This window comes from Apteryx rowi, unplaced genomic scaffold (genome assembly GCF_003343035.1).
Source record: "Apteryx rowi isolate R43461 unplaced genomic scaffold, aptRow1 scaffold_377, whole genome shotgun sequence".
Taxonomy (NCBI): Eukaryota; Metazoa; Chordata; class Aves; order Apterygiformes; family Apterygidae; genus Apteryx; species Apteryx rowi.
The window spans coordinates 506,770-531,339 of NW_020450274.1; the positions used below are offsets into that span (position 1 = coordinate 506,770).

Below are 24,570 nucleotides of genomic sequence, written 5' to 3' on the forward strand. Positions count from 1 at the left end.
GGGCCGGGCCGGGGCTCCGGGCTGCAGGTGCGGGGGTCCCGGAGGAGGCGGGCGACGCCGGGCCCTTGACACCGAGAAGAAGCGAGCCTGCGGAGCCCGCCCCGGCCTTGCTGAGACAAGGGAACCGCAGCCGAGCCCGGAGGCGCAGAGCCGGCGCGCAGCTGTGGTACCCGCGGCAGCCGGGGCCAGGGTGAGGTGAATGAAGCACGAAGACAACAGGTTAGGTCTAAATAACTGCTTAGAGGAGATCGGTGATTTATTTGAATTTGATAAAGGCACGTCAGATTCACCATCTAAAATCAGGCATTCACCCATAAAACGAGAAGTAACAATATTTTAATCCAAAACATTACACAAAATATGATTTACCATGTCAATTTTCTTCTAGGAATGTCAATGTATAAATACACTTAAAATATTGCTCAGTTGCTTAATTTTAACTGCATCAAGCTCCATCTTCCATTTTACATACATTTTCTTTAGGCTTGACATATTTTGCCGTGACAGGATCTGCAGTTTGTATCTCTTCCTGGATGTGATGATCATCATATAGTCTGGTCACAGTGAGAGTTACAGCTAGAAGTATAAATTTTTCAGACTTAAAAATTATACGTAATGTTTTAAGAAAAAAAAAAATCCTAAGCAGATACTGACTTAAAAAAGTTTTCCCGTTCGGGCTTTCTGTGGGGCTGAGCTGGGCGATACTGCCTGCCTCAGCCCTTTGGCCTTCTGCCCTGGCCCCCTGGCGCAGAAGGGAAGAGCTCGGCGGGGGTGTTTCTCCTGCGCCGCTGCGGGAGCTGGGCAGCGTATACATGGTACAGCCTTGGTTCAAGCCCACTTCTACATAAGAGTTTGTAATACATAGATTATTCTTCTTTATTGGGTCATTGCTGCATTTCAGAGGGAAGTGAGCTCTCGGGATAGAGCAGCCAGGAAGTGATTCTTCAATTAGTTTCATCAACTACATTAACTGCTCTAACATTTGTTATATACCAACAATTAAATTTCACTTTGAAGAGCTGCATGGCCACATTCTGAATCTCTAAAGAAAGGAAGCACTTCCAGAAAGGTTATATATTCAAAATCTTAAAATGTGCTTTCATAACGTGTGTTAGTCAATATCAAATTTAGTATGTTGATTACATACAGTATATAAAAATAAACACAATTTCTCCTTACTCAGAGAAAAGACACATTTTTTTCAAGCTGTAGAACAATTGCCTTTAAAGATGGATCTTCTGCCCAGTTAACTCTGCTTCCAATTATGATATTCTACAAAAAGAAAGATTATTAGTTAAAAAATGAATGCCTTTAAAAAGAACTGTTCTTACTGAAATCTCTCAGAATCTTTAGAAGCCCTTGAAATTCACAGCAGTGTTTGAAATGGGCAGTAGGGCGAGAGAGAAAAGAACGGGAAGTATTAGTTTAGATCCTATTGTCAACACATAGGCAAAAAAAAGTGTGCTGGTTTGAACTTCCTTGTAGTGCTGGCACACCATCCCCATTTGAAACATAGGTGTTGAGAATATATATACTTTTTACATAAAATTTGCCTCAAACACAAGACAACAGTTTCTAACATCCTCACCCTGCCATTCTGGACAGAAAAGGGGAATTATTAAATTTAACCAAAGAAGATTTGTTCTACTTCTTATGGCTCAGAAGATTTCAAAAATACAAAAATAGAGGATAATTCCAGGAATTTAATCCAAAACCCACTGAGATGTTTAATTTCTCATTCTCATTGTGAGATATAACATTATTTTCCATTGCAAACTACTAGTAGAAATGGCATGCAACACAGAAACGTGTGGCTCTTTTTCTGTCCTTTGAAATTCTTCAGATCATACAAATTTACAGAATGGTTATATCTGGTCTCCTACCTGAAGACCTCAAATAAGCTCTATCTTTCCCCAGTCTATGTTTTGTTTAATAAACCATGTGTGTTCTTAACTGGGATTTCATAAGCCATTGGTGGACAAACTCGCAAGCATTGCAACTACAATTCACTGCAATTCACATTTGTACTTATTAAGCGACTGATCTGTAGGGTCAGGTGAAGGAAGCCAGGACAGGTCACACAGTGAGAGGCAGAGTACCAGACTGCAGTGCAGGGTATAAGAGCTTTAGTGAGACCCCTCCAAGCACAGGATGCTGCAGACCCTTCCTCCCCTCCTCCATATCCTAAATCATGAGGTTTTCTTCCTCACTTTGTGTGACCCCAAACACCAGATGACCTGCCAGCCAGCTACATGGATACAGACTAGTCAGCAGCATGTGACAGGTGAATAACCAAGGCGATGAAGGCTACATCGCTGAAAGTATTTGAAGTCTGGCCTTGGCTGGCAGGCCAAGGCCTCCACAGTGCTGCAGTGTGTGACACTGAACCAGAGAAGTGTCTGTGGTCAGAAGGAGCAGATTCAGAAGGGGCAGCCTGGCATGGTGGCGTCATGGGATTAAGACATGCTTCGGAAAAATAAGCAAGAGACTGGGAAACTGATTTGGGGAGATGTGACATTCATTCTCCTAAGAAAAGCATAATTTTTGTATCTTAGATGGAAAAAAGAAATAAAGACAGATCAATAGATCGTTTCTAATTTCTATAAATAATTATTCCAAACAACACTTTGGGGCAATTCCATATGTTCAGTCTTTAAGGCAATAAAATTATCTCTGCATGCAGCAGTTTTTTCATTACCATCATTGCTTTTTTGAAAGCACACACTGTATCTTAATCTTGTTTGAAGTTCCATTTACTATACAGTATGTTACCTTCATTGTGACACAAAACTACAAACTTGCTTCTGAAAGTTATGACTCATTACCTGGAATATATTTTGAATTAAAGTAGTCATCTCTTTTTCTTTTTGTAAGTTGTTACGTATCTTCTCCAGCATTTCACCCACTTCCATACTTGCTAGTTCCTTCTTTTGTTTTTTCATTGTGGTATGAATTTGCAGTAGTTTGTTTCCTCCAGCTTGTTTTAGTACTATTCCATGATTAGGAAAATGAAGCATTAACAAGTAGTTCTGTGTGCAGTGGAACTAAAGAAACCCTGTTTCCCACAGACATCTAAGGCACTTCCACTGCAATAATCCTAACATCTCACCCCATCCCTTCCCTCCAATACACCTCAAGATATCCCTTCCACACAAAACCAACATGTGCTGTGGCATCTTGTGTCAATATATACAAACTCGTTCCCTGGCTCCTAGCAAAAGAGGAAGTACTGTGTGTACTGCCTGCATTTCCATCAGACATGGACACTAATTTGAACATCTGTCCTACACCTTGTCTCCAGTTGTCACAACTTCTATAGTTGAAGAAGTTTAAGACCTTTTTCCTTATTTTCAAATTTGATCCAAACCAAGTTCCAAAGTCATACAAGGGACATGGACAATAAGAGTGAATATTTCTCGTTTTCTTAGGAAACCAGACTAAAAACTAAACTGAGTAAAACCACTAAGGGACAATTCATACACTGAAAGAATGCTGCCCCTCATGACTTAGCAGCCCTTCCTTTATTTCTGAAGATATTAGGGTGCTCATTTTTCCTTTGAAGACAGATATTTGACTGGGTTTGTTTATTATTCTGAAACAAACACAATTAAATAAATAGCTGTTAAAATTGCTGGCAGACCTAATCATGTCACAGTAGGAGCAAATATTTACACTGTTCAAAAATATTTACCATATTAAGTGCTGAATAGCAAATTAAAAAAAAAAAATCTAAATTCAACTCTTGACCTACTCTAACCAGCATACTGAATACCAAGATATACATTATTATGTAAGTTCTTTGTAGATAAGTCCCCTCTCAGTCTTCAAACATTTCACAAAGGTGCAGTATGACAAAAAATTGTTTAGGTGTTGTAGGACTGATTTAATACGAATACACTCTAAAAAATCATAAGTGAGGTGTAATAAACTGGGGAGTTTACACTAAATAATGAAACTAAACCACATTCTTTTTGAGTATCTTCTTGCATCTCTGTTCTAACACATCAGTGTCATCTGCATGTAGACAACATGCCTTTTTTTTTTTTTAACATCATATTCTTCTTATCAGAAGTTTTACAGCTGTATTCAGAGTTTCATGGTGACTTCATATGTTAATATTGCCACAAGAAGCACCTTCTAAAATACAAACTGTACCTTCAAATATAAAACAAAGTAAATTTAATTAACACACTTACAGAGTCTTTTCTTTTTAATGTCATTCAATTTCTCTTCCATCTCACGTGCTTGCTGCAAGAAAAAAAATTGTAGATTCTGTCTCCAATTAATACTGATAGATGCTAATTTAATCCACAAAAGTAGTTAAGGACAGCTCTATAGGCAGACCTTTTGCATCCTCACTTCAAGTAATCATTTCAGTAATTTTAACACCAGTAGTAACTGTGCACTTTGGGCCACATATTTGACTTCATATGACTTTTGCATTCCTGTTACTTTCAAATTGCACCCTGGCCGTATTGAGGAAAGCAGACCTGTGCAACTGCAAGAGAGGGTACAACTGACACTTACCTGCTGAGATTCAAGTATTGCTGTGCTGAGCATTATTATGTGTTTCATAGTTTCCAAAATCAGTCTAAGGAAGGAAACACATATTTGCACACCTTAAGACTGTTAATATATGAAAAGAGCACAGATATTTTAAAGTTATTTACATTATATATAAAAAATTCTCCTCTAACACCAAAATAAAGCATACTTTTATTTTTTACTTTTGAAAAACTATGCCCTTTCTTTTGCAGATTTAACATACCAAGTATAGCTTTAGAGGCTAAATATTCTCCTTATTTCCATCTCAATGTTTCAGTTAGGTTTGTCTAACACTGCACAGTGAAAGCACAGAGCTTGGGAGACATCAAGGCAGCCAAGCCACCTCAGAAAGCCTAGGAATGCCAGACACATCATGGAAATAGAGTGTTTTTGGCTATGTTTCCTACAGAAATGAAATTTCTCATATTACACTTTGTATGCATGCATCCATTCATATTGGGTAAGAGATGAACAGGTAATTTCAAACAAGTTTGAAACGTTCAGTTCTTTTTCAAAGACATTGAGTTCCTAAGTGATTGATTAATGAAGGCAACAAAGCAGAGGCAAGGCCCTGTATACAGTCAGCTCTCAAACATCAAGATGATCAACATGAATCTAAGGACAGAACCCAAAGAAGGCAAAAACTCATATAACATCAAATATATGTTCTTGTGGCCCAACTTAAATATGAAAGCACGAAGGAGCAAAGAAAAATCAACTGCATTCTACAAGTGCGGCCAAGATCATGGAGCTGGTGTACAAACAACTACGGTGGTGCTTCTAGAACTGAGCTGGCTTGTGTGAAGCAAGCCTCAATGTCTCTGTGATCAAAGGTTGGTTAGTTCAGAGCCCAAATGTAAAACCACTCCAGGTATAAGAGGTTTGATCATGCTGATTCTAGTCAGAAGGTGGACTGTGTATCATCCAGTCAAAATTAGAAGAAGAAAGTTTGTTTTTAAATGATACAATGAAGTAATGCCGAAATGTGCCTCATTCAACTGTGTCAATTCCTTTCCTTTCTTTCTGGCCATCCTTTCCCCCAAAACACCTTACCGTGAGTCATCATCATTTTGTTTCACTTTGTTTCTCAGGGCATCCATAAGCTGGATCCTGCACAGTGTGGGGAAAAGAGATAGAGTTGATGAGAACTGATGAGAAACTAAGAAAAGGGAATTTAGATAAAGATTGAGAGATTGCCAGTGTTCCATTTATGCCCGTTTTCACATTGGAAATATATATAAGAATACCCGTCAATTTTAAATATCACACTGCTTAAATATTGGGGTTTTCTTAACTATCAGGATAAGAAGAACATATTAGTGATTCTTTATAAGAGTGACAATGCATTTCTCACTTGCCAAACATACTTCAGAAGTCAGTAATCCCAAAGTCTGCAGAAGGGAAGCTGGACAAAGGTGAGAATTCAAATGAACAGTCACATAACACAGGAGATACGTAACACCTACCATCTCTACCTTTTCACAGGCATTTGTAAAATACCACCAACAATTTTGTCTAGTGATTGTATATGGTCAGCCTTTCACAATTTTGCAGGACCTTTGGGGCTCACAGATTTCAACTTGAGTGTTTTTTGTCATTCTGTATGGTATCTCCATTTTCATTCCTACTGGTTCAATGGTACTAAAGTTTTTCATGTTTGTAATATATACTGCATCATTTTGAAATCCTAATTTAATCAGAATTACTTGTACCTCCATGATGCACACATATGTAAACAAGCAAACAAACAGAAAATCCCCCAAATAAACAGGAAAAAGATACATGCCTCTGCAACACCAATGTCTTGTTTTGGAAAGAGACTTTTACTTCCTCCATCTCTCTTTCCAAATCTTCTGTGGTACTGAAACAAAAACAACAGTGTGAAAAGAACAAGAAAAACTTTAAAGCAATCTCACTCTTGTAAGTAATAAGTTGTTTTCTCCATGCCTGAAATAAGAATTTTGCCTGTAAGTTACAAATTATTTGATTCAGGAGTACTTTGGCACATGGAATTATGTTAGTTAACTCTAGCCATTACTTAGAAGGATTGCAAATTTAGAAACCACATCAGATACAGGACTGTATTAGGGGGTTGAATAAAATATTTCCTCCACACATTCTCTTTTCATATCCTCTATTTTCATCAGACTCTTGCAAATTGATAATTAATCCAGACTTTTCAATAAAAAGGAGTAGAAAGAGACCATCCAGCTCAGTTCCTAACTCTTCTCTTCTTTATTTTAAACTATGCCAAAAGTTTGAAATCATCAGTTGACTTACGTCTTGATTAGCTTTTCTTCTATGATATGGTCAGGATAACTTTCTTCACCTGCAAAGCAAGAACATTACTAAAATAGCACAACAGAAAATTTTTAAACCCAATTTACAGAATATAAAGGATAAGCAGTTTGACGGCTATACTAACAAGGTATTTCTTAACCCTAGCACCACACCTCACCATCTCTTTCGCTATTAGTGGGGCTGCACTGTCAATCAACTGTATCAGAAAAATAATCAGGCTTTAAAATATTTCTATTTAGTACTTTTCAGACATGCCTGATTGGGTTCACAGCACTGCTCTGCATGCAACTGGCTGGTGCAGTGGAGAAGATACATAACGAAAACAGAACAGGAACAAGAAGAATTATGTTAAATCAGTATTGCTGCCAAACACTTTTTATTGTAAAACTGAAACCCCAGTTGATCAGATTCCTGAAAGCCATTACTACAACTTAAGGTTTTGTCAGAGTGTTAGAGGGGTCTAAAGCAAAAATCCAAGATGAGAAAGGGTGGGGGTGGTAGGGAATACTTATGTGACAGCTCTGTAAGGGTTCAAACATGTCTATAAGAGCTACCAAGAGAATGCAGTCAGATGCTTAGTCTATGAAAAAAATTCAATATTACAACAAGCACTTTTGATAAATTAAAAAATACAATTTCAAATATACAGCTATGAGATACATCACGTTCCTTATTACCGCAATACGTCACGTTAAGAGAAAGCACGCTGGGTTATGCAGGGAAATAGGGAAAGGAATAGGCTTACTAGCATGAACTGTGGCGCTGCACTCCATGAGCTGCTGCTTCATCTGTTCCCTCAGGCTGCAGCAGAGGGAAAGCGACAACGGTCAAACGCAGAGCGACAGCCCAGGAGGGCGGCCCCGGCCCGCCCGGGCCCCGGCGCCCCGCAGGCCACCCCGTGCAGCCCCCGGCCCCGCAGCACCGACCGGAGCAGTGTCAGGACGTCCAGCTTGGCCGCCGGCCCGGCCTCGGCGTCCCCCGCCGCCGCCGCGCCCGGCTCCCGCTGAGGCGGCTCCATTGCCGAGCCTTCAAACGGCCCGCGCGCGCCTATCGCCGAGCTCGGCCGGCGATTGCTTCCGCCTGGGAGGGCGGGGCTCCCGAGCCGCCGACGTGTTCGCTACCAATCCTGGGCCTCTTCCTCCGCATCGCCGTCTCGGCACTCCGCCGCCAGGCGGGGCGGGGCGGGGCCGCCGCCGCGGGGGAGGCGCGGGCCGTTACGGGCCAAAGCGCGGTAGCGGGGGCTGCTGGGCCTCTCCCCGAGGTGCATGGAAACGGGACTGAAACCCCAGCCCGCAGCGAGGGGAACAGCGGCTCGGCCTCAGGCGGGTTCCTGCCGCTGAGCTGAGTGAAAGCGCGGTGTTACCGCCGCCCCCCGCGCGGGGACCGTTAGCTGCCATGCTTGCTGCTAGCGGCGGAGCTTTCCGCCCCCACCGCCCTCCCCTAATCCCGACTCCGGCAGGAGGCACCACAAGCCCGACATGTTATCAAAGACAAAAGTGAAGCAGGAAGCTGCAGGAGTTCGTAACAACAAAACAAAACAGGGACTGTGGCAGACCAAGATTAATTAGTACTTGCTAATACAGGTCTCCTCACAGTATTTTACTTAAGTAGCTACACCAAGTTGGAGCTGTGCTATAGTGATTGCAATATTTTGAATTTGACTAATCTAGCAGCAGCTACACCTGCCCCAGCAGTTAGCAGAGCACATCCTACCACTCCTGCCTGTACACAGCCCTGGGGTGTCAGCAGGCCCACAAGGGCTCACCCCAGAGCTGCCAGCAGCTTCAGGGGGAAAGGGACCAGCACAAAGCATACAGGTAAGCACTATAGCTAGAGTAAAAGGCAACACGATGCTTTATTAAAAGCTTTAAACACACAAATAAGATACATTATGTACACAGTGGCACATGGTGCCAACATCCTGCCCAAGTTTGTGTGGGAGTTACAGGAGTTACGCTTTGGCCAGAGGTTTGGCTAGATTCTGTATGACAGCAGAGTTGAGCTGTGCAATAGTGCTTATCTTGGCATTTTTGCTGCTGGCATATTTATTCTTGATTGTCTGCAAAGAGAGAGTAAGATTAAGTTTAGCCTTCTCATAAACATGCTACTCTACTGGCAGCCTTCAGTTATTCTGAGGCTTGGTAGCCAGGTCAAGTGAATTCTAGCATCCAGAACAAGTTTGTGTTTTGGTAAGCTTGTGCTGGCTTATACCACCTTGGCAAGATAGAGACACTTCAGCTGAAGCTAGCAGGTCTGATAAAAGTATCAGTGGCTGTAATCACAGAACCACATATTGACACTTAACCAAGTCCACTCCCCATCTTTACCATGAGAAGCTTACCATGTGCTTGGTAAGGCCCCGATTCACTAGGATTATGTTCTTTGCCATATGTTGCATGACTGGAAGAAGGTCGCTCTCAGTATAACTCATGTAGTGTTGTAGAGTTGGCGTCTGAAAGAAACATTATTAGACAATGCTACAAGAACAGTTTGAGCTTGTTGAATTCTGTCTTCTATTGGGCTTGGACAGCTACAGTCTTTCTGACAGGAAACAGTTACCGCCCTACTTCTGTCCCCTTGTTATAGGCAAGGGGAGATAAACACACTTGGCCTAGAGTGGCATTTTATGCTAGTACACGAGTACATCAAGTCCCAAGCTAGTAAGTGGTATCTGACAAGCACAACTTACCCACTCGCCTCCATCAAGAACTTTTAGAGCCAAACAGGAAGCAGCAGCTGCAGTTTTAGAAGGAGGGAAGTGAACCATTTCATAGTCCACCATGGACAACTCCATCAGGTACTTGGCCAGAGTGTGCTGTTCCAGGTCCACCTGGAATAAGCCCGAGTTGAGTGTTGTCTCCAAGGCAAAAACATCATGTCAAGAATAGCTAGCTCAGTTGCCTTTGTTTCATCAGGCAGGAAGAAATGCTTCCTTAGCAAACATTTTTCAAGCTATAGGCTGGAAATTTAAGTGACTTAATCATGAGCTGTTTTGAGTAGTGTTAAGCTGCTCATCGCTTGGGACTATTCCCTTTAGCAGCAGTCTGAGAATCCTCTGCTAGTACCAGGCAGGCATTTTAACTCTGGTTTGGCTGGGTTAAACTCAAGTGAGAAAAAGCAGACAAACAAAACCACTTTCTACAAGGAGACAGGTTTCAGACTGAACTGTTTGTTCAGTTGCTAAATTGTTATAATACTCAAACCAAAGTTTTATACAGTTTTAACAAGCTGCAACAGCCAAATGTTACATCTTCAAGATAACACTGACAGTAACACCACAGTTCTCAGCATCACCTCTGCAATCTTTGAAGCCCTCCTTAGAAAGTGTAGGGGCAGAGGGCGACCCAGACCAAAGTCCAGGGCTCGGAGGATCTTCATCTCCATCTGGCGGATCTGGGACTTTGTGTAAGTGTGATCTGTTACAAAGGCAAAATCCCCAATTTCAGGGGGATACATTTCTTCATACTTGCTGGCAATGAACATAGCTGTGACACCAACCAGCTGCAATGTCTTCTTGGACACAGTATTGTCCTGTAGTAGAAAACAGTAGAGACTTGTGTGAGAGTGAACGAATAGAGACTGAATGACTTGGGTCAGAACACAGCTTTTCAAGGTAGTCAGCATCAGGTTCCTGCTATGCACTGACATATACAGAGTAACTGTACAGCATTTCATTACCTCTATTAGCCTCTGCAGGGTTATGGACAAGCTATTGAGACCAAGTCAGGGAGAGAAATAAAGAGCTCTGATATGTCAGGTTACTGTTTCTAGTCAGGACAGGTATACAGTGTGTGCAGTTTGAGACAAAGCCCTTTGTTGGTCAGCTACTTTTTTTTGTTAGGGTTAACAAGTCCAACCATGTGTATGATGTTATCAGTGCTCATTGTGCTTTAGCTTAGAGGAAAAGCATCCCTTGACACTAGGCAGGAGACACTTACCTGCAAGAAGCGATCAATGATAGCAACTGTCATGTACATTGTCTCCTGCAGGAGTCTGAACTTCATCTGTACTTGCACAAGCCAGTCTATTAGTATAGCTCGCATATTCCCAGTGATTTCCTGGCCTGCGAGGTATTTGGGTCTGACAGCTTGTTTTTCCTGTATGGAAGAAATAGGGTTAATAGGAGATCCAGCCACTTCGAGGTTGGACATTGCAGGGATTTGAGCTATTTCATCTTAAGGCAAGGCCTTCATGAGTTCAGTGTAAGTGTACCACATAAGTCTGGGACACAGAGTATGAAGTTTCTTAGTTTATTAGATATTGGCTGGAAAGAGCATGGTACTAGTGCTACTAACACTGGTCATTAGACCAGTCAGCTATCAGGTTGGTCAGTTTTACTCTGGAATTTTAAGTTAAGGAATTGCTTATTCCTGCTTCCTGAAAACCCATGTGAGAGTGAATGCCAATGCCAACTCATCCCTGTAATGACGGGTGCATTGTCAGTGGGTCTCCCTGTGGCTCTGAATTACTCCTACCAACCTCGAGGTCTCTCAGGTAGTTGTAGATGTCCTTCACATATTCACTGCAGAGATTGGGGTCAGTGCCATCTTCCACATCTACATCTTTCACTTCAAGCAAGACATCGGAAAAAGCCTGGCACAGCATCTCCTCTGATGGGGCGCACCCAGACGTCTCCATGGGCGTGGGAGATGGCGACTCCAGCTACAAGGAGGCTTGGGGTGAGCGCAGGGGAGGCACCGGCCGCCGGGGAGGCGGCGCCGGGGCTGCCCCCGGGGCCGTGGCGGCGCTGCCGGGGGGGCCGGGGCGGTACCTTGGCGGGCTCGGGCTGCGGCTCGGGCTGCGGCGGCTCCTCCTTGGGGGCCGCCCTCAGGGCCCTGCGGGGCGCCGCCTTCTCGGCGGCGGCGGCGGCGGGGGCCGGCGGCTTCTTGAGGGCGGCCCGCGGCTGCGGCTCGCCGACGCGGTTGCCGATGTCGCCCAGGGCGGTGCGGGGGCGCAGCCCCGCCTTGGTGGCCGCCGGCGCCCCGCGCTTGGCGGCGGGCGCGCTGCTCTTCGCCGCGGCGTCGGCTGCCGTCCGCGTGTGCTGCGGGGAGAGAGCGGTCACCGGGGCCCCGGGCCGGGGGGGGACCGGGAGGGTCGGGGGGAGATCTAGGAGGGCTGCGCGGCGGCACCCCCCCAACGGGAGAGGGGGGCAAAGGGGGACGACCGGGAGGGCTGCGCGGCTGCCCCCCCTCAAGCCGGGCAGGGGGGTGCACTCGGGAGGGCTGCGCGGCTGCACCCCTCCTCCTCTCCGCAAAGCGGGAGGGCCGGGGGAAAAGAGATAGGGGAGGGCTGTACGGCTGTATCCCCCCCGTTCAGCGAGGGAAGCAGGGAGGCGAGCGGGAGTGTTGCACGGCTGCACCCCACGAGCGGGAGGGACGGGGAAAGGGGGGCGACCCGGGAGGGCTGCACGGCCGCAGCCCACCTGCCCCGCGTCCCCCCCCGAGCGGGGAGCGAGTGGTGGCCGAGCTGCGCGGCTCGGGGCCTGCTCCCGCCGCGCGGCGGGGCCGGGACACCCCGCTCCCCAGCGGGGGAAGGCCGGCCCGGTCCGTGCCGCCGCACCTACCCGGGTGACCCTGAGCGCCATGGCCGCGACGCCGAGCGGAGCGGAGCCGAGGGGAGTGGGAGCCGAGCCGAGCCGAATGGAGCCGAGCCGGGCTGCGCCGCCGCAGGTTTAAATCTCGCACTCGGCGCCGCTCATTGGCTGCCCGCTGCCGCCCCATTGGCTGCTGCCCGCGACCGCCCGAATGCGTTACCGCGGCGACCGGCACGTGGCTCCTCCGAGCGTTCGAAAAGGGGGCGGGGCCGCGCACTGCGTCACCGCGACTATTTGCCTCTGCGGCCGCCCCGGGTCACCGGGGAGGTTGTAACGTGCCGCGCCGCAGCCGGCGAGGCGCGAGGCTGGTCGCAGATTCTCCAGGTAAAACCGGTTCCTGTAGAAACAGCTTGTGATAGAAGGCAGAACTGTGAAGTCACAAGCATTTTTTAAACCTTTACCTGTGTACATCCCAATTAAGTTTTTAATCCAGGAAAGTCAAGATGTACCACATAAAATTAAAACATTCTTGAAAAATAAATTTATTTTTTTTCTCATTTTATATACATATATTGCTTGCTGCCAAATGTACAATTCATAGCTGCAGTTCCAAGGACGAAACTGATTTAAAACAAAAGTGTTTCATTGCAACTGTTTGCATACAGATCAAAGGACTAGAATAGGAACTTCCACACTGAAGTATTTATTAAAATATTTCAATTGGCCTATACTTGTGATCTGAAAAACCACCCTTACAGCATAGTTCTAATAGATCATGTGGGGAAGCCTGAAGCCAGATAATGGCTTTTGTTAAGTTAACAAAAGGCAGACTGTGGTTACTGCAGGTGTCTGTTGCTGTCAGGACAGCCCGGACAGCACTGTGCACACCTGTTGGGTAAAACCTGAAAAGCTGCTGAGCACTTGTTGAGATGCAGGCTAGCACTTCCCCATTAGGTAACCACGTCACAGCTGATCCTCACCAAGAAAACATGATCATCTAACCTGCATTTGCTTAGAGAAAGCTGTAAGAGGCTTTAAGATTTTTCAATTATGTTCAGCTAAATTGATTTGTAAATAAGAAGGGTAGTGATTTTTCTTTTCCTGTCAAGACTGGGCTAACACTCAGTTTGGTAAGATAGTGCCAGCTCTGGTTCAACTACCTTAAACATGAGTGGCAAACACTAACCAACACTTGTTTAAAAAAAAAAAAAAAAAAAAAAAAAGGTTTAATAAGATCATTCCTCTTATAAGTCAAGTATAATTGTAGCACTGTTATCCAATTGACCTGAGCCTTCTGGAGGTGGGAAGGTGAGAAAACTGCTGCAAAAGGCATTAGTTTCCACTAAAAATAATTTCCTTTTCCCAGGGCAACCCCCTGTACAAGCTGAATACGCATTAAGATCAGCAGGTCAAGCAATATGCTTTCTAGTTCTCATACTGCTACCACTGAGATATTCTGCTGGTTCTGCAGTGCCAGATTGAGAAATGAGGTGCTAYGAAGGGACTTAAAGCGATCAAGATTCAGAATATACAAGTCACCTGAAAGCGATGCAACTTTTGGAAGCTTTCTGACTGCAGTCAAAAAAAATTTTTTTTTTATGTCAGTCAGTCCCGCACTGCAGAAATTATTTTAATACAGCACTAGGGGAAGAGAATGGAATGAAAAGGTGTTCAACAGATACATAAGAAATTCTACAGTTTGTATAAACAGATCACAAGAGAAGCAGAATTGCTAAAGGACATTTCAAAATGCATCTCCATTGAATCTGATCTGATAAGGTAATTCCTGTATCACTCTATGCTGAGCTCCACTAGCATCAATTTAAGTATTTACTAAAACAATTCGGGTATCTATCCTGAAAAACAGAATAAAAAAACAATATGACAGAGTAAGACTACTAAGGTACATGGAATGATGAAAGATGTACTCATTCTTGCTAGCCACCGAACTGATTGCTGAATTACAAGGAAAATACTTAAAAGGTTTTCAAACAGGAAGAAGAAAAGATGAGCACAGGAAAACAGTTTAAGGATAACTACCTCCAAAGACATATGTTGTTTTTACCCAGTTAACAGGTTCTCCCTAAAGATAGAGATTTGTCTTCTCTGCAAGTATTTAGACCCCAACATGCATAATTCTTTCTCAAATGCTCCTTTTCTCTTTTCAATCAAGAAGTCTCAATTTACAGTTTGCTTCAATAACTTGCCAAGTCCCAGACTGCTTACCTAGTTTAAGCATTCTAAACCTGGAGTATTTCCTTAGGTACTACACAAGGGCAAGATTAAGTACAGTAGATGTGCAGCTGTATTATGGTACAGTTTGAGCTTGCTTTTTTTTAAAAAAACAACAAACAGATCAGGGATGTTATCCATCCAGAATGGCAAGGCTCTTTTCTTTTTGCCTAGCTAGTCATTTAGCCACTTCAGCTGACAGCTGATCTTGAACAAGTCAAGTTAAGAAAAAAAACCTCCAACAAACTGAACAGCATTTTAGTAACAAGCAAGCTGTAAATAGTAAAGATTTCACTGCCAGGTCACTCAGCTGCTCTCCAGTTACTCTCCTAAATCTATTAACTTCCAAAGTAAAACAGATTTTGGCACAATTGAAAGTTATGGAATACTTAATTATCACAAACAAATTGTAAATATGGAAGTCCATCCAATTAGCTATTCTGTAGGGAAAAAAACACATATAAATGACAGAATATTCTGTCTTGAAGAGGTAAAGTTTAGCTGGATGAATAGAAGTGGATGTTTACTGGTGAATTTCTTTATGCATGAAACTATTGCATTTGCAGTTAGTCATACAAAAAGTACAAAATAGTTACTTTACACAGTGTTTTTTTGACTAAGTCTGTCCAGGAAACACAAACAAAAACAGTACAAGAAAAGAAAGGCATCTGCAATTCTTATTTCTCCCCATTACTCACTGTTAATATGAGTGGTGGATTTTTATCCTTAAAAATTAATTTGAGATAAATTAGAATGGTAGCATCTATTTGCTCTGATGCAGTAAAATTAAGTTTAGAAACCAGTTTTATATGCAGATGTAATATAAAAACTGTATTTCTATTCCTATATCACAAAATCTGCAAAAGAAACCTTCATATTAATGAAGTTCCCCATAATAAACAGGTAAATGTTTTTTTATTCAAAGTCTTCAAGCTATGTTTGAATGAAAAAAAGTTTTYAGTTGATTCTGTTTCTATTGTAACCTTAACTATTTCCATTTCCCATAGCAAAGGAAATTATAATCATGATGTTCTATACTTAAGAGAAAGTATGGAATATATCTGTGCTCATCCACAAGTCTCAAGATTTCTGTTTAATAAACACTAAGTAGAGTATTTAAGATTTCCATTATTTCCACATATACAGCAAATATTCTAGTCCATCTTACTTTCTTTATAAAAGCATCCTGATCCAATTTTAATAAAGATATTATGCTTAAAAAATTCATATATATAGTACATTTGTTTCTGTACATGTATGTGCAAGCTCTTGTGACCAAAAAATACAAATATGGAATCCTACAGCTTCACTGTTTACATCCCCTCTGGTGAACAGTTTCTTATCACATGATGTAAGTACCATCTTTGTAGTATTTCATGGATTCCAACTGCTGAGTCATTGCAAGGACATCCTGAAATCCTGTACTGAGGCCGGACATGTGTTGAAAATAGGCTTCCTTCTCCACTTGAACGGTTAGGTTGTTTACTCCAGCATCTTTAAGAATTGCTGTAACCTGAGTATTACAGTTAGCATGGTTAACATYACTGCTACACTTCATATATATATATTAATAATTTAAAGTATTCTGGGTCTAAAATATTATAAATTAAAAAAGCACCATCACAAAAAGTCAATTTGCTGGGAAGTCAGGATAAGCTTCAGAGGGTATGGCTTTGTGACTTCAGCATAACTGCTTGTATAAGGAAATGAACATCTTCTGTGTTTTAAGAAAGAAAGAAAAAAAAAACGCAGGACAGATAGATCACATTAATAAGCCTGTAATAAACCCATGACTAGCATCCAGATCTCCCTGTTTCCCACTTAGTGCCTGCACTGCAGTACCAAACCAACCTACTCCCCCTTTTCTCAGCAGGTGTACTGCCACTTTTAGCAGAACCAATGATGGGGGGGATGCGGGCATGGGGGAGGAAGGGAATWGATGTATTTTTTGTTTTGGCAGAAGTCTTAGCAAACAACTCTTTATGTAAATAATCTCAGGGCAGCAGGCAAGGGAAAGTACAGCATTAGAGACCAGCTCTAGGACATTAACTAATAGCTACAGAAACAATCACAAACAGCTGCTTCAAAGTTCAGTCTGTGATAGAAATAGGGTTCCAGAATAAGGAATGAAGAGGTAGCAAATGACTAGGGTCTAAAACCATTGCACCTTACCTGCTGTACAATTCTCTGTTCCATCACATCTGACATCACTTGTACATGTATTGTACCTGCTACAACACTCGCAGAGTGACACCAAAAATGAGGATCTCTGTAGGATATGACTCCATCTATTTTTTGAATCTGTAAAGAAATTACATTACCAACAATTACTTTTAAGAATATATTTTAAACTTCTCTGTGTGCATATGGGTAATGCTATGAAATATTTCACAGGGAAAAAGTTGCATAGCAAAGCATGTTTCCAGTTAGATCGTAGAAATACGTAGTACTGGGAGGCCACTTTGCTACTTTCAAAAAAATAAAAGGTATAAAATCAAACTAAATGAAAATCCCTGCAGAGTGCAATGCTAAATAGGATGAGAGAAAAACTGATTTAGTGTACAGATGACAGTAACATCAATGGACAGACCAACCAGAAAGTTTGTTTGGGCATTTAATCATTTCTAGGGCATCTGTTACCTCAGTATCCAGAATAAGTATCTACTTAGTTATCATAGCTAGACTGAATTAAGACGTATCTTCCCCCTAATTTAAGACATTTTTAAGACTGGTCTTACTGTTTTATGGTAATGTAATTTTTTTCATGCTTTTCCTATTACCTTTTAATGATTTACTCTTCAATTGTTCTCAAAAAGTAGTTTCTTCTTCCTCAGTCTGCAGGAATTACTTTCTGTCTTCTTTCATCAAAAGGTAAATCCTCAATCTGCACTGCACTTCCTCCTCACTACACAAGTCTCTTCTAATCAACTTCTACTTTTTATTTCTTGTGCAGACAAGAACTTGTCTCCCCCTCTCCCAAAAGACATACAACATCAGGATAGTCTTCCTTGCCAGCTCTCGTTGATGGCATCCTCAAAGAGCCCATACTAGTTTTCTGACACAGGTAAGTTCTCCATACCAAGGTCTGCAGTGAGGTTCTGGGCAGGAACTTCAAATGAGCCAACAGTGAGGACTAAATGCTGCTGTAAAGTGTATAACCTGGCACAGCAGACAGGGAGAAAAGGCTACAGTTGTTTTTACAAGTCCTTTTTCATTTTGCTTTTGCTGCCTCACCCACTGTGAGCCAGCATGTCCAGCAAGATATGGGACAAATATGAAAACCTGCAATTATAGGCCCAAGATATAATCCTGTAGTCCGAATTGTACAGACCAAGCTGAAAAAGGCTTGTCAACTTTTGGGAATTACTATGTTACTCACTTTCTTAGTAGTAATTAGGCTTCCCACATTGTTACCATACTTGTCTGAAATCCTGAGCTATCCATAAAGCAAAGGCAGTGTATGGTGCCAATGAGTAAAACCATTTTCAGAAAAGGTTTTTAGTCCCCCCTGCAAAAGCCTTCCATCAGTACAACTCTTAATTCTCTCAAATCTCTGCAAAATAGATTTTAGACAATGTGAGACAAAAAGTTGTCTGAGGCAAAAGCAGCAGTCACACTGAACTACTTGAGTTTAACAAATATTAAAAACAGTTATAACTTTGTATGTTTGTATATGAAAACACTTAAAACTGTGGTTCTGACCTTTTCTAAAGCAGCATGCAGATCTTTCTCCTGTTCTGGAGGAATCCTCAGCAAAAGTACTTGACAGGCATCTTTCAACAGTGGGATAACACTGAGAAAAATCAACGTAGCAATAAAAAGAGAGCAGAGTGGATCAGCTATCAGCCATCCAAATTGCTGAATAAATATTGTGGATACGATAACACCAACACTGCCAAGAGTGTCTGCTAACACATGCAGAAACACACCTGAAAACAAAATACACTGGGTGATTAAGTTGAACACTTCTGTTTAAAATAAAGTTTAAAATGTATTTCTGTGTTCATTAGTGGAAACAGTGGGGTTTATGATACTAACTCTACATGCTCAACCTGGTGCAAAAGGAAACAAAACAGTTAGCTTTCCTAATGATTGACTACAAATTGGTATAAATTACCATTTTCCACTCTACATACAATGATCTAGTCAGGCATCTGCTGATTAAGCCACACATGCAAATGCAGTCTTAAATGTTAGTGGGATTTGCAATATATAGCATAATCATTTAACTCCTGACAGAGGGATCAGGACTTATTGATGCTTAACAGAGGATAAAAAGATCACTGTAAAGCCATTGACCTGCTAATGTTGACAGATACAAATGTATCATTTGGATTTATACTCCAACTCTGCTCCAGTTTTATAAGTAGATTGTTTATCAGCTGCTGCTAGGAATAATCCTTTATATTGCTTTAATAGTAGCATTCTCAGTGTACACTCAAAGGACATTGAAAAATAACCTCAAACTATTCATGAGATTAGTGCTACTTCAGTATCAGGATTTAAAAGGATGTTGAAACAGTAAGAGGATGAGCAGACTTTACAAAAATGCAAGACAAGAGTCAACAAAACTATAACTGATGTAAAATAATTAATAAAATATGAGACTACTAGCTAAAATGCTTAATCTCTGAGAAGCTTACACAAAACACCTCATTCTTTTAGAGATTTTAGTATGAAAGATACTGTTCTAAGTAGTAGGGGGAAAGGTTTTCTATATTGTCCTTCTCAGTTAGTTTCCAATTTTAGATTTGAAAAAGAGTATTTCATCTTATCTTCTGAACCACAAATAGAAGCATATTCTAGATTGCTGGTCTGCCTTGGTTTTTCTCCTTCTTATCCCTTCCCCTAGTGTTTTTACAACTGTCTGTCACATGACACCTAGAAGTATGGTAATATCTTTATAGACGAGACCTTGCACTTGCATTTCTAGGTGGAACTTAGAAACAAAGACTTCAAGGTTTTTCAATAACGTTTATGACGACTGCAGAAAAATTATTATTTTTTTATTAGTCTTTAAGAATCACTAACAAGATACCACAAAAATCCGAGAAAGCTGCACAAAGAAGTGTTTCAAATTATGTTTCTTCAAACCAAACTCATTAATGAATAAAGAGTTTGAGAAATTCATGTATAGTACATTAAAAGGTTGTCAGACCACCTCTGGAGGGAGATTCTAAGAACCATGCATAGTTCAGTGTGATTTTGGAAAAAATCAAAGTCTGCTGAAGCCCAGGTTACGTTATTTATAATTCAGCAATCTGTACTTGCCTCTCATGTTGGTATTCATGCCTCCTCCAGAAGACCCGTGGGAATGTCCATGGCCATGCCCATGGTCACTGTGGGAATGACCATGCCCATGGCTGTGCCCATGCCCATGGTGAGAATGACTGTGCTCATGGGAGTGACAGCCTCCGCGAGAAGCCCCATGGGAGTGCGCGTGGCTAAAGGCACAGATACCAACAAGGTTTACTATCAGCCCTCCAACAGAGACCGGCTGTGAGAGAGACAGAAAAGACAAGACATTAACTTCATTACATATTCCTAGATGCTCAAGTTTATTTTCTAGAACAAGGTAATCAGARACACTATACAGTTAATTAAGAAAAACTGTGGAAGCATTTTAGCATCAACAGAAGGATTATTCTAATGTAGATTCCTCATCAGCAAAATTTCCTGCACAACCTTCTTTTGAAGGAATTTTCTTCTCCTCTCAAAAAAATCTGATTCCCCCCAACCTCCCCAAAACCCCACCCAGTGTCAACCAATAAAATGCAAAACCTAGTATCAACAAATCAGGAGAAGGTAACAACTTTACTTTTGGGAAGCAGTAATTGATTTTATTTACTTCCAGAAAGAGACAAAATTGTTCAGAGGAGCAAAGCAAAGCTTGTAGTTTATCACTCATTTGCAAAGAAAGAAAAAAAAAAAGAAAAAAAAAAAGACAAGACTATACAGGAATGATAGCAAGTACTGCTTTACAGGCTGCGTTGCACTTTTTATCTGTCTGCATATTTTTCTACTCCTCTCTTGAAAAGCTGGCCAAGTGCAAGAGAATAACCCCAGCTAATAAAGGAGTTAAGAGAGTCCAACTCAGGGGCTATTATACCTTTCCTTGGATATGCAGACAGAACTCACGTAGAAGCAGTAAAAAAACTCCACAGCCTGAACCCCAAAGGAAAAAAAAAAAAAATCAGTAGTGAGAACAGAACAAATATTGAAGATGGTGGGGGGAGGGAGGAAGAAAATCAGGCCTAGACTCCAGCAATGCACATATCTAGTATTACCTACATAAAAATCTTTTCCTGTTACTGAAGAGAACAAAACAGCACAAATTCATGCATTTGGGGGAGAGAAACAAGTGAAACTGAAAGTGTGAAAAATGAAGGCTAGGACTTGTAGAATTCCACAATCTAAAGCAATTAGGATGAAGGAAACGGACTGCCCCATTCCAGAGGAAAGGGATGGAGGCCTGAAAATTTTAGTGGAGAGTCCCTGAATAGGCTGTGGAAGATGGCAAGACACATGTGCAGTTAGTCTGGCTACTGACAGCTTCATGATTGTTTATGCCATGATAACACACACAGCATAACTTTACAAATTCCAGCTGATTTTTGAGGCATCTCAATTGCAGATAAGTACAAAAACATTTTTGCAATAACTGACATTGACATACATAACAGCAAAAATTAAATTTAGTCTTGTATGGAATGATTATTTCCTTAGCACCTTTCACTATAGAAAGACTGTCATCTATAAAGATTAGAGCTGTAACCTCTTTGGAAAAAAAGATCAATTTAAAATTAAATTATATTTACTTCTATATATTTCATACTTTAAGACTAGATATGGTTTGGATTTTAAAATCTGAACTATATGCTAAGAGGTCAAGGCATAGTTTAAGTCTCCTAAGCATGCAACTTAAATCTCTCTTTTTTTGTTGTTTTTTAAATGAAGATGAACATAAATGAACCATTGAGTGCAAAACAACATTCAAACAGAATGACAAAACTTACCGTTAACATATTTGTATCTATGTCTGGAGGATCTACCAGTCTGGCCACTGATTCCATGAAGACAAAGAAAGCAATTACCATTAGAAAGAGCCCATTAATAAACCCAGAGAGAATTTCCACACGCCCGTATCTGAAAGCAAACATATATATACACACACATTTCAGAAGGAAGAATAACTACCTTGAACAAATTTCAAAGTTATAATACATTCAATGCAGCATTATGAACTTTAAGATTGGTTTGATTTTTTTTTTCCTTAATGTCACAGAATCATGTGTTAGTTTCTGGGTTATGTTTCTGCCCATCAGCTGGCTAGATTGCAACCGCCTATACGCCAATAGTACAAAGCTTTAACAACCTAAATACTTCCTTTTTTTAAACATATATTAATATACATTGCACATTTAAGGCTTCAAACTACTAGATGTCTATGGAATTTAGCCATGCAATTTTTGAAAATTTCAGTGGAAGCAAAATACCCATATCAACATYGACTTTATATATTTTTGTTTGCCATACACACATATATAGAGACAATTTCTAAATGATATTAACAGTGATAAAGTTTTATCTGTGGATCTTAAAGCTAATGAAGTGCTAACGTTTCAGAATGCTTTTTTGGCTGGGGTAAGAGAGTACTGACGTGAGCATGAATGGAAGAGAAAAGAGAAATAGTTAAAAAAAAAAAAAAGAAGAAAAAAAAAAGCAAGAAACAAGCATCATTAAGGCATCCTGAACATATCTTTATAGCTGGATATTTTGAGAAGGAATAAGTAGAAAACTTTTCAGATAGTCCTTAAAAAAAGTTAATATACATACCCATAGGAAAATATGCGAGTTGCTTTCCATCTTGTCATCAGAGCAGCAAAAAGCCCCATCACTAAAGCAGAACAATCAAAAAGCATGTGAAATCCATCAGAAATAAGACCAAGGCTATTGGTCCACACTCCATAGAAGAGCTCCACAAAAGTGAATGCCTAAAATGAAAAAAGGTTTCAGTTTTTCCCTGAAGATTAAATTTTAATTTAATGGCTTGGTAGTTGCCATGAAGCTCTTTCAAAGGACACTTGCTAGTTTTCAAAGGTATTGTTCAAAGTATTTCTAAACCATTTTTTCTCTTCCAAACAAAATTGGTAATATATTCCAAGTCTACAATAAGACATTTGATGAGACATTTTTTGAACCAACCCCTCCACAGCCTTAGACCTAAAAAAGCAACTTTCTGCAAGAGAAGACCAAAGTTTTTATTTCGGATTGTAAATGGCACTGCGCAGCATAACTTATAAGCATTCTGTTACTAAACAACTGCAGAAAACCTAACCAGAAAACCATTGTACACTGAAGAATCAGTGATCCGTGTAACAGTTAACCTGAGTAGGCACAGGCCTGCACTGCGCTGTGCTATGCTGCATGGATAGTTTAGCCTTCAGGCCTGTGTTGCACTGCACATATCCCTTGGCCACAGGATAAACCTAGCCAGCTATTTGTAACAAAGGAGCCTGTAGGCAGCTCCCACTTGGCACTGGTGATTACACCACCTGCGTGTCCCTGTCTTTACCTAAAAGTGCAACAACAATTTCTCATGGGAACATCCTTTTCGTTTGACAGTAGAAATGATGAATAGAATTGTTTTCTACTAAGAAAATCCTATAAGAGCTTAAAAGACCAAAATGGGATATCCTTTCGATGACTAGATCTGCGTGGCATGCTGCGCCCTGACTGACGCTTTACACCTCAGGGTTCCCATCATCTGAAGGGACATGAGATTATCCATGCTAATCCTCTTTTTCCTTATAGTGTTAGCTCTAATAAATGGCATTTTATGAGATTCTTTACAGAATCTGAGTGCCTTTCTTACAGGGATCATAAAAACCCAGCACCTCCTGGTGCAAAGCGACAACGAACAACTCGCACTGGATCTACTACTAGCGTAAAAGCAATGCTGTCTATACATCTATTTCACTTACACTGTCTACAGAAACAACCAATCAGGAAAGGCAAAACTTGTGTAATTATTGTAGCTACTTGGAAGCCTGGAAGCCACCACTTACAGGCTCATTTTGTAAAAGCCACTGCAAATTGTTAAATGATGAAAAAAGATCCAGTCGAACTAGAAAAAAAAATTTCATCTAATCCCTAAAGACGAGAGATTTTTATCTCCTATAAAATACAAACACCTTTTTCATGATTTTTAGGTATACACTATGCCAAGTTATAAATACTTAAAAGAAGGTAGTTGCTCTTAATTTGTTAGACTAGCCTAAGCACTCTATGTAGAGAGATAGAATATCAAATTATCAAGAGAGATATAATATTAAATAATATCTCACATCAACAGGGTGGCTGAAATAACTAGTAATTTAGAAATGCCATCAACTGATCAAATTTGCTGTCAATAATTTATTCCCCCGATTTATTTGAATAGGAAATTTCCATATTGTCTTATCTAATAATGATTTTGGAGTCCTCAAAAAAGCAAGCATTGTTTACAGCAAATCCAAATATTATATCCAAATGACTATTAATTCTGCTATGGATCATGAATCGGAGAGAGGCTTCAGAAAACCATTTTATTAAAATGCAGTTAAAGTTATTTTCAGTTACTATTTTTTAACAGCTTGTTCTGGAAAAAAGTTCTTCAGTCATTAGTTGACTGTTTAAATCTTACGAATTAGTTTTGAGAAGGGTATGCAAGGAAACGTTTTTAATATATATTTCCTCCTGTATGTTTTAACTATTCTTTATTAATTAATCTGCCTATGAAGTTAAACTTTCCTTTCTTCTTTCCTATATTTCAGTTTCCATAATGTAATTCCTCAAGTTATAACAGACACTTGAGATTTTTCCCCCCTATTTTCTTGGAAAATTGCCATGAAATCCTATCAATTTTGCTTACTGCATGAGGGAGAGAGGGAGAGAGGGAGAGAGGGAGAGAGGGAGAG

The 24,570-nt window shown here is 41.0% G+C and overlaps 4 protein-coding genes across 10 annotated transcripts in view; all 4 read right to left on the reverse strand.

The window, feature by feature from the left end:
* MRPS36 (mitochondrial ribosomal protein S36) overlaps nt 1-315 on the reverse strand; it is a 6,613-nt gene extending 6,298 nt beyond the window's left edge. Inside the window, exon 1 of the mRNA XM_026073737.1 lies at nt 312-315. Coding sequence (XP_025929522.1) covers nt 312-315 — 4 coding nt within the window. The remainder of the gene's footprint in view (nt 1-311) is intronic.
* Nucleotides 70-7,897, reverse strand: CENPH (centromere protein H). Of its 2 annotated transcripts, XM_026073776.1 has the most exons (10): nt 7,773-7,897; nt 7,592-7,647; nt 6,826-6,874; nt 6,332-6,406; nt 5,599-5,655; nt 4,528-4,591; nt 4,197-4,248; nt 2,826-2,989; nt 1,180-1,272; nt 72-576 (listed from the first exon to the last, which is right to left on the reverse strand). In XM_026073776.1, the coding sequence occupies exons 1-9, from the start codon at nt 7,862-7,864 to the stop codon at nt 1,180-1,182; spliced, it is 702 nt and encodes a 233-aa protein (XP_025929561.1). In that variant the 5' UTR covers nt 7,865-7,897; the 3' UTR covers nt 72-576. The 2 variants fall into 2 exon arrangements, with proteins under 2 accessions (XP_025929562.1, XP_025929561.1); XM_026073777.1 differs by lacking the exon at nt 1,180-1,272 and having other exon boundaries at nt 70-576.
* A 786-nt stretch (nt 7,898-8,683) lies between these two features.
* CCNB1 (cyclin B1) lies at nt 8,684-11,712 on the reverse strand. The gene is made up of 7 exons (XM_026073760.1): nt 11,618-11,712; nt 11,326-11,508; nt 10,785-10,943; nt 10,141-10,377; nt 9,536-9,676; nt 9,188-9,298; nt 8,684-8,905 (listed from the first exon to the last, which is right to left on the reverse strand). Exons 2-7 carry the CDS (start codon nt 11,482-11,484, stop codon nt 8,798-8,800), a joined length of 915 nt encoding a protein of 304 aa, XP_025929545.1. The 5' UTR covers nt 11,485-11,508; nt 11,618-11,712; the 3' UTR covers nt 8,684-8,797.
* A 1,193-nt stretch (nt 11,713-12,905) lies between these two features.
* Nucleotides 12,906-24,570, reverse strand: part of SLC30A5 (solute carrier family 30 member 5) — a 23,105-nt gene continuing 11,440 nt past the window's right edge. For 3 of the 6 annotated variants that reach the window (XM_026073756.1, XM_026073755.1, XM_026073759.1), the window contains 6 exons: nt 22,448-22,605; nt 21,628-21,757; nt 19,883-20,108; nt 18,314-18,540; nt 16,784-16,912; nt 12,906-16,124 (listed from right to left, as the gene is read on the reverse strand). In XM_026073756.1, the coding sequence (XP_025929541.1) occupies nt 15,954-16,124; nt 16,784-16,912; nt 18,314-18,540; nt 19,883-20,108; nt 21,628-21,757; nt 22,448-22,605 (1,041 nt within the window). In that variant the 3' untranslated portion in view covers nt 12,906-15,953. The other 3 variants (XM_026073754.1, XM_026073758.1, XR_003254835.1) reach the window with 3 other exon arrangements.